The sequence below is a fragment of the Marmota marmota genome, unplaced genomic scaffold (assembly GCF_001458135.2).
Source record: "Marmota marmota marmota unplaced genomic scaffold, marMar, whole genome shotgun sequence".
Lineage (NCBI taxonomy): Eukaryota > Metazoa > Chordata > Mammalia > Rodentia > Sciuridae > Marmota > Marmota marmota.
Genome location: NW_026000261.1, coordinates 7742504 through 7755159, shown reverse-complemented (window position 1 = coordinate 7755159; position 12656 = coordinate 7742504). Strand labels below are relative to the sequence as shown.

General features: G+C 38.3%; 1 protein-coding gene across 2 annotated transcripts in view; it reads right to left on the bottom strand.

The window, feature by feature from the left end:
* Window positions 1-38: 38 nt before the first annotated feature.
* Rbm41 (RNA binding motif protein 41) overlaps window positions 39-12656 on the bottom strand; it is a 66519-nt gene continuing 53901 nt past the window's right edge. The window contains exons 5-6 of one of the 2 annotated variants that reach the window (XM_015497968.2): window positions 2098-2245; window positions 39-232 (exon numbers count right to left, since the gene is read on the bottom strand). In XM_015497968.2, coding sequence (XP_015353454.1) covers window positions 66-232; window positions 2098-2245 — 315 coding nt within the window. In that variant the 3' untranslated portion in view covers window positions 39-65. The remainder of the gene's footprint in view (window positions 233-2097; window positions 2246-12656) is intronic. The other variant, XM_048796930.1, reaches the window with a different exon arrangement.

Sequence of the window (12656 nt, the reverse complement as noted above, 5' to 3'; positions counted from 1 at the left end):
TATATATATATATATATATATATATATATATATATATATATATATATATATATATATATATTTCCCTAGCTACCACTGATTTCTGTACTACTATGTGTAGTAGATGATATGGAAGAAGCAGCCTGGAGATCTGACTGTTGTTTTTTATTCTTTCCAAACTCTATCACCAATATTTTCCCATGCAGTTTATATCCATTTACTAGATGCAGTGCTTGCTGTGCTATCTCCTCATCTAAAAGAAAAAGAAAACAAATCAATTTACATAGAACTTAATAATTCAATTTTATTCCAAGTCTAGTTTACATTGCTTTTCTTCAATGTTAACTGTTGGCTGTAAGGTCATATCATTTGATTTTATCATCTTTACTATAACTTCAAATTTGTATAAACCAGGAAGACTAAATATCTCACAATAATGACAACAAAGCTCAAATAGATTTTTTTTTTCAAATAGATGTTTGAGGGTGTATTCTAATTCAAAAACATAGGTAAAGAAACAAGGATACGAGCAGTGTGCTAAAGTAGTACAGACTATACTAATTATACATTATCCTCTATCTTTGATACAGATTATAGGTATTATGAAAACCAAAACTTTTTCAAAGTGGCAACAAAAATAAAAGGAAGCTTTGCTACATTTTTCTTTCAGTGGGGGAGTGGTTATGGGAATATTATTGGGATAAATAGGTTTAAGAACTTTTGTAGGCATATAGAAGCTTCAGGTAAGAGAATATATAGTGTACAGTACAAATATTCAATTAATGGGACTTGGATGTAAGAAATAAGGAAGGAGGTATGGATTATGGCCAGGAGTTGTGTAACCATATGTAGACAATGTTATTAGACTGAACCAATTAAAAAATTAGTTGTAGATGAACATGATACCTTTATTTTATTTATATGTGGTGCTGAGGATTGAACCCAGTGCCTTGCACATGCTGGGCAAGTGCTCTACCACTGAGCCACAACCCCAGCCCACTAGACTGAACCAATTTTTGTCTCAGATATATGTACTACAAATTTTCAAATGTGTAGTATATCTGCTGCTATTATTAGTAAAATAGCCATGCATTAAAAGTACTTAGTTTGTAAGCCCTTTTTATTACATATTTCTTAATTAGTGGGTCATATTTTTTTTTAATTTAAAAGGGGTCCTCAAACTTGAAAAGACTGAAAAACACTGGTACAGAAGATCTATAAACTTTCAGTGAGATAGGAAAGATGACATAGGACTATGTGAAAAGAAGCTGGGCATGGTGAAACATGCTTATAATCCCAACAACTTGGAAGGCTGCAGTGGAAGAACTGTAGGTTCAAGGCCAGCCTCAAGAACTTAGTGAGATCTTGTCTCAAATAATCAATCAATCAATCAATCAATAAATGGGGTTGGGGATGTAACTCAGTGGTAAAGTGTCCCAGCACCAAAAGCAAAACCAAAAACTGCATGAAAACAATGGAGAGGAGTTGGCAGTATTCATGTGTAAAACTACTTGCTTATAAAAAGGATAGCAGACTATTTATAAATGATGACAGTTCAGTGACAATTAAAGGTACACATTCTACCTAGCTTCTCCCCCAAAAGACATGAAACTCCTATATTGTTCTGGCACCTGGATTAGAACACTGAAACCATGTATTAACATGCAAGTAATATTTAGAAGAATGCATCCTCCAGTACTAATTATAATTTAGTAATGAATTAGTATATTATCTTGCAGTCACTTAGTCCTAAAGGAATAGGGAATAAGGCAAATACATGTGTTCTGATCAGAATATCAATATATTATTCAGTGAATAATTATAACTTAGACTAGAAATATCATTGTTAGCAAAAGGAAATAAATTTTAGTAGGGTAAGAATGAAATGCCAACATTGGGAAAATTGAGACATACATATGGTGGTTACACACTGCCAAAAGGGGAGAGGAAGAACAGAAAGGGGGATAGAGGAGCACTAAAAACATTTTCCTTAATTCTCATGTGCAGTTGAGAAATCAAAGGGCTATATCCAAAGAAATAAAAGGACTATATCTAGAGAGGTTATAGTCTCTAGTGAACTGACACTACAACAGTAATTATCTAGATGAAGTTACTTACTGGGAAATGTGATGAAAGCCTGTCCCCTCATTCGTCCAGTCATCATTTGGAATTGAATCGGAGGTCCCTTTTTCTCTTGGAACCGAGCAAATAATGACACAAGATCTCTTTCACTCACGCGGGGGCTAAGATTCTTCAGGTATAACACCTAAAGTAAATTGAGGATCGACAGAAATATCACATGAGGTAGGTAAGGCAATTCTTCATTATGGTTAGAAATAGTTTCATATCAATATCATGGATTGAACACATTCATCTAATTTTATTCTCTCCAGAAAACTTTCTAAAATTATAGGCACTTTAAAAAAGCAAACACAAACTAAGAAGGTCAGAAAGAATAAGGAAAGAAGACAATGGCAACAATATCCCAGAAACTGGAAAAAACTGGATGATTAGGAAACAACTCAGTACACTCCATAAATCTGAATATTAAATCAGTACCCACATCTCTACTTAAGAACTCTCAAACAGTTCAGAAATTGATAATTTCAGCTATCTCTGGAAATGGATATTAAGAGATGGGGTTAAAATAAAGTTGGTGCACTGAAACCTGTTTAAAAACTAATGTGATCTTTAAATACCTCCTTTACAATATGCTACTGAGTAATGGCAATTTGCTGATCCTGGCAGAATACTGGAGTTTCATTGTTGGAATATGGATAATGCCATAACATAGCTGAGAATATGAATACTATTTCTGAAAGCAAGGAGACTAAGAGAAAGAATGCATACTAACTGCTGGTTTCTCCCTGGTCTTTGCCCACCACTTGGCTCCTAGAATGCTTGAAGTACCACACAAGAAATATTTGATCAGAGAAATGCAAATTAAAACTACACTGAGATCTCACCTCACTCCCGTCAGAATGGCAATTATCAAGAATTCAAGTAACAATAAATGTTGGTGAGGATGTGGGGGAAAAGGTACACTCATATATTGCTAGTGGGACGGCAAATTGGTGCAACCATTATGGAAAGCAATAGGAGATTCCTCAAAAAAGTAGGAATGAAACCACCATTTCACCCAGTTATCACACTCTTCAGCATAAACCCAAAGGACTTAAAATTGGCATGCTTCAGTGATGAAGCCATATCAATGTTTTTAGCAGCTCAATATACAATAGCTAAGCTATGAAACCAACCTAGGTGCCCTTTAACAGATGAATGAATAAAGAAAATGTGGTATATATACACAATGGAATATTACTCAGCCTTAAAGAAGAATGACTTTATGCATTTGCCAGTAAATGGATAGATCTGGAGACTATGACACTAAGGGAAATAAGCCAATCCACAAAAAAAACAAAGGTTGAATGTTCTAATATGTAGATGCTAACATACAACAAAGGAAGGTAGGGAGAGAATAGATGTTCAGTGGATTAGACAAGGGAATGAAGAGAAGGGAGGGACAACAGAATAGGAAAGACAATGGAATAAATCTGACATAACTTTCCTATGTACATATATGAATACACCAGTTAATCTCCACATCATGTACATCTACATGACTGGGATCCTATTTATAATAAGATATTCTCCATGTCTGTATAAGTATGTTAAAATTGAGTCTAATGGCAAATAGTACTAAAAAGAACAAATTAGAAAAAAAAAGAAAGAAAGCATTTGGAATAGATTCCTTTGGGGAAACTGATAAGTTCGAAGAGGAAATATTTTTAAATGCTGACTTTGGATGGGAAATTTCTCTAAGAAATGACCAGCCAGGATAATTGTTTTTCTCAGAGTTGGGGACCAAACCCAGGATTTGTCAAATGCTATCCAAACACTCTATGACTGAACTACATCCCCAGTCTCTCAGAACATCTTAAAATGAAATTCAAAGTCCACATGGGCCATTCATGTTCTCGGATCTTCCAAACAGCTTTTTAGTCCTTACTTATAGATATAGCCATGGATTATCAGGCATTTGAGGGAAAAATCTATCTAATGTGAAGGAAAGAGAACAGAACAAAATAAAAAGAAGAAAATGGGGAAAAAGAAGCACTATGGAGGGGGAAAAACCTTCAAAAATTATAACTAATACCCTCAGAGAAATAATACAAAATATTCTATCAATTAGGAATGGGATACTATTTTAAAAATCTAAGCAAATAAAAGAGCTATATTATGTGATTGAATTTAAGTTGCTTAAAATAGGTTATTGTCAGGAGCCACTCTGGAAATACATGCCCTTAAGACCTGAGCAAGAGATAGTGAACAATTATTATGCACCGCAATAACTTGGGCTTTACCTCCCCTCAGGTAATGAGGTGTGGCTCCAGGAGTAGGTGTTACCTGGTGGGGTTGAGTTACACTCACCTGTTCCTTTGTAATCCTACCCCTTGTCCCTTTTTTGGATAGAATGTTCTAAGAAACAGTGTCTCCCAATAAAGGCCAACTCCAAAATGTGTGCTCCCTCCCCACCTCTCTCTCCAGCCTCTTGTGACTTTCTCTTGCCCCCCTGAGGGAACCTGAGGCCAGGAGCTGGGGAAGCCGTCCTGAAGCTTATAAAAAATGGGAGTTCATAACCCACTTGAATCAAAGTGTGAAATATGATATATCAAGAAACATGTAATGTTTTGAACAACCAACAATAAAAAATTTAAAAAAAAAATGTATTCTGTGTCTGCGTGGTATTTTGTGTCACCCCAAATTCACATAAGTGACTTTGGTTCAGTTGCCTGTGCTAAATAGGGGCAGTAGATTGGCACCTGAATGAGGGGCACTCATTGTGAATTTGGTGGGTTGACTTTGGTTAAGCAGCTTAGAAAATTCAGAGTAACGTGGATTGGGTTGTGAGAGAAAACAGGTTGCAGATGGAGAGTAAGGGACGCTAATCATAATATGGGGAATTCATCATCTTCAAAGAGAGAAATCTGCTTCATGATCCTGGAGACATTAATCAATCATAGGGGAAAACAAATCAAGAGAACCCAGCTCACTACATTCCTAAAAATAGTCAATGATGTCTGTCCATGGTTTTGTGAGGAAGAATTGCCTAATTTGCCTACTTTCTGTAGGTAGAAAGCTGTTTAAAGGTTGCCTCTCTGCTAAACTACCTAGAGGTACAATAGAGAATATTCAGAAAGTCTGGACTGCCTTAGAAATGTGTCTTTTCGCGGACCGAGAAGAGGACCACTGGTCCTCCGAGGAATTGTTGGAAGGGCTGCAGGATGCAATTAGGACCTTTGAACATGACAGCCTTGTGCCATTCCACGACAAATTTCTCTGTCTTTGCCCGGACTAAGGGCAGAGTTAAGTCACGCCCAGTGTGTAGCTTGTAAACCTCAGACAGAAAGGCTTGGGGGCAAAACCTAAGACTATTCAAATTACAGCAGATTAAGGCAGAGAGTGATTCACAAGCATATCAGCAAAACTTGTTGGTAGGGGCCTGTGCTAGAGAGTAAACCAGCCCAAGTTGAATTTCAGGAAGGGAAAATCCAAGATGGAAGGGAGGAAACCGCACAGGGAAATTCCAGAGAGGCCGAGCTGCGGGTTCGGAGGAGGATCCCAAGTCCAATGGAGAAAGTGAGCTGGGAATGGGTTTAAGTAATCTGCGGTTGGGTGGTCCTGCTTCTGCCATTCGGATACGGCCACTCCCCTACCAGAGAAGGAGATTCAGCCATTCCAATGTGGCCTTCGGGAGAGAGAAGACATTACAGGTTTCCAGCTTTTTCCAGTTTTTGAGGTAGACAAGCAAAATCAATGTGTTCGAATTCATCCTGCGGTTTCTTTTAAAACTAGGAAGGAAGTGAAAAATGCTTGTTGCACTTATGGTCCAGTTTGCCTTTTGTTCAGAGCTTTATTGAATCAATCTGTAGTGAGCCATTACCACCTCATGATGGATTACGCTAAACAAAGTGTGTCTGTCCGGAGGTGGACTTTTATTATGGAGATCAAACTGGATGGATTTTTGCACTGAACAAGCCAAAAGGAATAGCAGACATGGTATTGATAGTCCCGTAGAAATGTAAACTGGAATAGGACCATTTGCAGATTTAGAACAACAGTTAAATTATGATTTACCAATTTATGATCAGATTAGTATGTGTGCTAGAGAGTCCAGAGAGAATTACCAAATAAAGGTGAAAACATTTTGGATTTCAGTCAGATCTGGCAGGGACCAGAGGAGAAATTCTCAGATTTTGCAGCATGCCTTTACCAGGCAGCAAATAGGACCATTGGTGATTCCAATGCATCTGAGGTTTTGGTCAAACAATTAGCTTTTGAAAATGCCAATAAAGTCTGCCAGGAAATTATCTGACCCCATCAGAAAAAAGGAACTGTTTCTGAACTTATTCGCCTTTTCTCTGATGTGGGTCCAGTTCAATTGCAAAGTATGATTATCGCTGTGGCTTTAAAGTAAGTTTTACATCCTCAGTCTAGGAGAAGACACTCTCAGGGGCAATGTTTTAACTGTGGTAAGACGAGGCACATGGCTAGGGACTGTGGGTCGCCATGCATCTGGGGAGATCCACCTGGTTAATGCTGGTGCCACTGGAGAGGTGGCATGGGAGGCTCCGGCAGGCATGGCAAAGGTGGCCAGCTGCCATTTGTGGCTACACTTCCATCTTCACCACCACTGGGAAACTGGAGGCAGGGCTTGCCCCAGCCCCGCCAAACAGTAGGGGTGTTTCAATTTACACTGGAAGAGGAGCCAAAGGCTCACAGTTAGATGTCATCAAGCCTAGCCCAGCCGCTCAGTATTACTATCCTTCTGGGATGTTTCCATCCCAGAGGCTGAGAGCTTGGGACTCTGACCAGCCATGGGACTCATTTTAACTCCTGAATTGGGCAGACAACAAATCCCTACAGGGATTCACAGGCTGCTGTTGCAAAATACCATAGGCCTAGTGTTGGGATGAAGCAATTTAAGTCAAAGAGGAATTCAAATATTGCCAAGTGTTATTGATCCAAATTTTGAAGGAGAAATCAGGGTTACAGTTCAAATGATTTGCGTTATCCAGCTTTCTCCCAGGGATGTTGTAGCACAATTAATATTCTTGTCTTGTAGCTCCACAAACAGCCTGGGTGAAAACCCGAGTTCTGGGTCCCGGGGCCAAGCCTATTTGGCTCAATTGGTTAGACAGGAGCGCCCTCTATTGGATCTTAAAATCAACTATAAAAATTTCAGAGGTGTGCTTGATGCAGGAGCAGAAAAGTCAGTTATTTCTAGCAGGTGCTGGCCAAAGAAGTGGCCTTTACACATTGTACCTACCAGCTTAGAAGGGATTGGTCCAATTTCTCAAACTGCACAGAGTGTTCAATATCTTCTGTGGGAGGATAAAGATGGTAATTCTGGAGTCTTTAAACCCTATGTCCTAGACAATTTGCCAGTAAATTTATGGAGTCGAGATATTCTAAGCAGCCTGGGTTTGTTATTGATAACTCCATACTCCATTGTGTCATCTCAGGGACTTAATCAAAAATTTATTTCTCCTAGGAAATTTGAAGGGAATTCACATGAAGGGTATTCACCTATAACCCAGCCTCTCCAGCAAAGACTAGTTAATTCACCCAGCCAAAATTTTTGGCAAGGGCACTGAATTTCTTCCTGGCCCAAAAAACATCAAAAAAGATTAAATGGATTACAGAAGAGCCAAATTGGGTTTGTCAGTAGCCCTTAACAGGGGGGAAACTTTAAAAAAGCCAATATGTTGGTCCTGGAACAACTTCAGGCTGACCATATAGAACCTGCTTTTAGTCCATGGAATACATCTATTTTTGTAATTAAGAAAAAGTCTGGTAAATGGAGGTTGTTGCAAGATCTCAGGACAATTAATCATGTTACTGAGCCCAGGGAGCTTTACAACCAGGGCTTCCTTCTCTTACAGCCATTCCTTTAGATTATCATCTAATGGTGATAGATCTAAAGACTGCTTTTTCACTATACCTTTATATCCAGATGATTATAAAAAGATTTGCTTTTAGTGTTCCAGCAATAAATTTTAAAGAATCAGTTAAGAGATATTGCTGGAAGGTGTTACCTCAGGGTATGTGTAATAGTTCAACTCTTTGTCAAGATTTTGTGGCACGGGCTATCACGTCCATAAGGCAAAAATTCCCTGATGCATATAGTATTCATTTTATGGACGATATACTTGTAGCTCATGCTAGTCCAGATGTATTTTTAAAAGTTTTTGCTTAATTAGAAAATTCACTTGCTGCAATGGCTTTGTGCATAGCACCTGAAAAGGTGCAAAAGACATCTCCTTTTCAGTATCTAGGTAATACAATAGAAGGACACACAATTTGTCCTCAACACTTACAAATAAAAGGATTACACACTCTTAATGATTTTAAAAAATTATTAGATGATATTAATTGGATGAGATCATCTTTAACTACCACAGATTTGAGTCTTTTGTTTCAGATTTTACAGGGGACTGTTCTCCGACTTCTCGTCAGCTCGCAACAGAAGCAAGAACGGCTTAAAGAAGGTTGAATTTGCTATTAGAAGTGCTCAGCTTACCAGAATTAACCTACAGAATTAAAATATTAATAAATAATTAATATTTATTAATATTTCCCACTGCTTATGCTCCTACAGGAGTGATATGGCAATCATTGGGAGTTACTGAATGGCTCCACTTAGTTCATTCTCCTCAAAAGTCATTGACTCCTTTTCATGATTTTGTTGCTCAGTTGGTTATTAAAGGCAGAATACAAGTTTTATATCTAGTTGGATCATAACCTAATGTTGTTATTATACCTTATTCTACTCAACAGAATGATTGGCTTTTCCAAACTTCTAATACCTGGCAAGTAGCTTTTGCTAATTTTCCTGGTCAGATAGAAAGTCATTATCCTTGTGATAAAATTATTCAATTTGCCTTAGTAACTACATTCATTTTTCCAAAAATTGTGCATACTCAACCAATAGTTGGGGCACTATCAGTGTTCATTGATGGATCAAGTTCAGGTAAAGCAGGTTTTTATAGCCATGCTCATACAGAGGTAATATAAACACCATATACTCTTGCACAACAAGCAGAACTGCAGGCTCTCATTTGTGCTTTAAGTCATTTTGCAAATGAGCCAATTAATATTTATTCTGATAGTTTATATGCAGTTGGAGTTACAAAAAATATTGAAACTTCACCTATTGGGTACACACCATCACAAGAGTTATTCAATTTGTTTAATACCTTACAGAAGACAGTTCAAATGTGTCAACATCCATGTTTTATAGGCCATATTCAGGCCCATACTAATCCCCCAGGGCCTTTAACATCAGGTAATGATAAGATTGATAAATTGGTTGCTGTTTGTCAGCAACTGTCTTTATATGACTGTTCACAAGCTTCGTGTTCTTTATATCATCAAATGCTTCTAGTTTACATAAAAAATAATATTACTAGAGAGCAAGCTTGTCAAATGGCAAATGGATGTAACTCACATTCTTCAATTTGGCAAACAATGTTATGTTCATGTAATTGTAGATACTTATTCCAGATTTATCTTTGCCACAGCCCGTGCAAAAGAAAAAAACACAACTTGTTATTTCTCATTGCCTAGCTGCCTTTGCAGTATTAGGATGTCCTTTGCAGATTAAAACTGATAACGCACCAGCTTATACTAGCTCTTCTTTTTAGCAGTTCTGCCAACAGTTTCATATTGACCATAAAACAGGTATTCCTTACAACCCTCAGGGTCAAGCCATTGTAGAACAAACTCATTTATCTATTAAGCAGCAATTACAAAAACAGAAAGGAGGAAATAAGACCCCCCAAAATAACCTTGATCATGCTTTGTTTTAAATTTTCTAAACTCTGACTCAGAAGGTCACACTGCAGCTGAGCGATACACGTCTTCCAAAGCAACAGGTCCTTTAGGCCAAGTTTGGTGGAAAGATTTACAAACAGGTCAATGAAAAGGACTAGATCCAGTGATAATGTGGGGTAGAGGTCACGCTTGTATTTTCCCAGAAGGTGCATTTCATCCTACTTGGGTACCTAAACATGCCATCAGAAATGGAGGACCAAGAGCCAAGGTTCAAACGACTGAGGATCGATCCAGAGATGTCAGCCCTGACTCCCAGCAAGAATAGGAAGCTTTGAAGGATGAGGGGAAAGAAGATGGCCCAGAGAGACCCAACAGTGAAGCTACCCTCATGGAAGCTGTTGAAGAATCTGACGCTGCAGGCTGAGCAGATGATCCAGCAGCAAGGAATAACTAAGTGTCCAGTTATAATGTTTATAGCAGTGCTAGCTCTGTTGAGCTGCCAGGTAACTAGGACACAGGAAGAAACATATTGGACATATTTTCCAGATCCACCTTTAGTACACCCAGCAATGTGGACTGGAGAATATAGATACCCATATTACTCCCATCTATGTGACTGGATTTAATTATTCTGGCTATAGTGGTCAGTTACCTATGGGTTGGTCCCAAAATAAACATGCTAGCTGTCTAAAAATGTCCTTTGAGGAAAAGACAGCAGTTGGGGGACCTAGACCAGCTAATTGTACTGGCCTCAGGGAATCAAAGCCATATATTAGAATAGTTATTAAAATGGGACTCTCTCATAACAAGCCAGTCATTTTAGCAGAACGTCCACTAATTCTTCACTGTCCTAACCATTCTGCAATAGAAATTGGCACATTACCTAAATGGATGGATTGTATAAATACCTTGCCAATACAGCATAGGTGTCGAGAAATAGTGGGTATATTTTAGACTGGTATCCTAGAATTGACAAAACACAATTAGGCAAGGGTGCTGCCATGACCTCTGGAGGATTTGTTAGTAACATCTTGACCTTCAGTGAATGTGGCATTCAGAAAGATGTTTGGCATTTGATTGAGGCCTCAGAATTTTTACATTTTACTGACAAGTCTTTACCTGAATTTGTAGGCAGAAATTGTTCTTGTTATGGCCTGCAACCTGTGTTCAATCTCCTTACGTTTTAATTACTGGAGATGTGAAAGTCAAAAGAAAAGATAATAAATATCTTGTAGCTTGTAATAAATGCAATTTAACTAATTGTATCACCAGATACAATAGAAGGAAGGGAACACTGATACTTCACCAGCCCTCTTTTGTCTTATTGCCAGCTAATATCTCAGAGCCACGGTATGCTGATGCTGGTTTTCAAGTCTTACAACAAATACATGCCCAGCTGACTAGACCTAAGTGAGCTCTTGGACTCGTAATACTTGGAGTGGCTGCCTTAGTTTCATTTATTGCTTCCACGGTCACAGCTTCAGTGGCCATATCTCAAAATTTTCAGCATGTAGATTTTCTTAATAATTTGACTCAGATCACTTACAAAGCTCTTCATAATCAGATAAATATTGATGAAAGGATTGAAACTAAGCTAAATGCCTTAGAAGCTACTGTCATAAATATTGGTAATGAGCTTTCAGCTTTAAAGTTCAAGGAAAGACTCAAATGTCATGCTGATTATAAATATATGTGTATTACTGCTTCCAATTACAATGCTTCCCAATGGGATTGGGAGAAGGTTAAAAACCATTTATTAGGTATTTGGCAAAAAAAATAATAACAGCTTGGATCTTCTGGAGTTACATCATCATATTCAAAATATACAAAAAAGTAGATTGATTTTTCGGATCCTACTTCTTTAGCTGATCAAATACTTCGAGCGTTTCATGGCTTTAACCCTGGAAACATACTAAAACATTGTACATGGTATATTATTGGACTGTTCTCTTTGCTATTAATTCTTTCTTGTAATCATAGAATGTCCTGCCTTCAGAACAAGAATTCAGGAACCAGAGATAGTGACTCATCACTTACTTTTTCAAAGAAAGAAAGGGGAATATGTCGGGATCCACTCTGAAAATACACGCCCGTAAGTCCTGAGCAAGAGATACTGAACAATTATTGTGCCCCGCAATAACTTGGGCTTTACCTCTACTCGGATACTGAGGCATGGTTCCAGGAGTAGGCGTTTCCCAGTGGTGTTGAGTTATACTCAGCTGTTGCTTTGCAATCCTACCCAATGCCCTTATTTCAGATAGAATGTTCTAAGAAACAGTATCCCCCAATAAAAGCCAACTCCAGAACATGCACACATGCTCCCTCTCTTTCTCCAGCCTCTCATGACTTTCTCTTGCCCCCCTTGTGGGAGCATGAGGCTGGGAGCCTGGGAAGCCGTTCTGAAGCTTATATAAAGGTATTCCATGTCTGCATGGTATTTTGTATTACCCCAAATTCACACAAGTGACTTTGGTTCAGATGCCCATGCTAGATGGGGCAGCAGGTTGTTATGTCTATAGTAAACACCAAGAAAATGCCTATACAAGATACACAGAAGAAAATGAGAAAGGAATCAAATCATGTCTACAAAACCAAACCAAAGCAAACTAAACAAAAATGAACCGCAGCTGGGCGTGGTAGCGCACCCCTATATTCCCAGCAGCTTGGGAGGCTGAGGAAGGAGGATAGCAAGTTCAAAGCCAGTCTCAGCAAAAGCAAGGCACTAAGCAACTCGTGAGACTCTGTCTCTAAATAAATAACAAAATTGGGCTGCAGATGTGGCTCAGTGGTTGAGTATCCCCAAGTTCAAACCCTGGTACAAAAAAAAAAAAAAAAAAAAA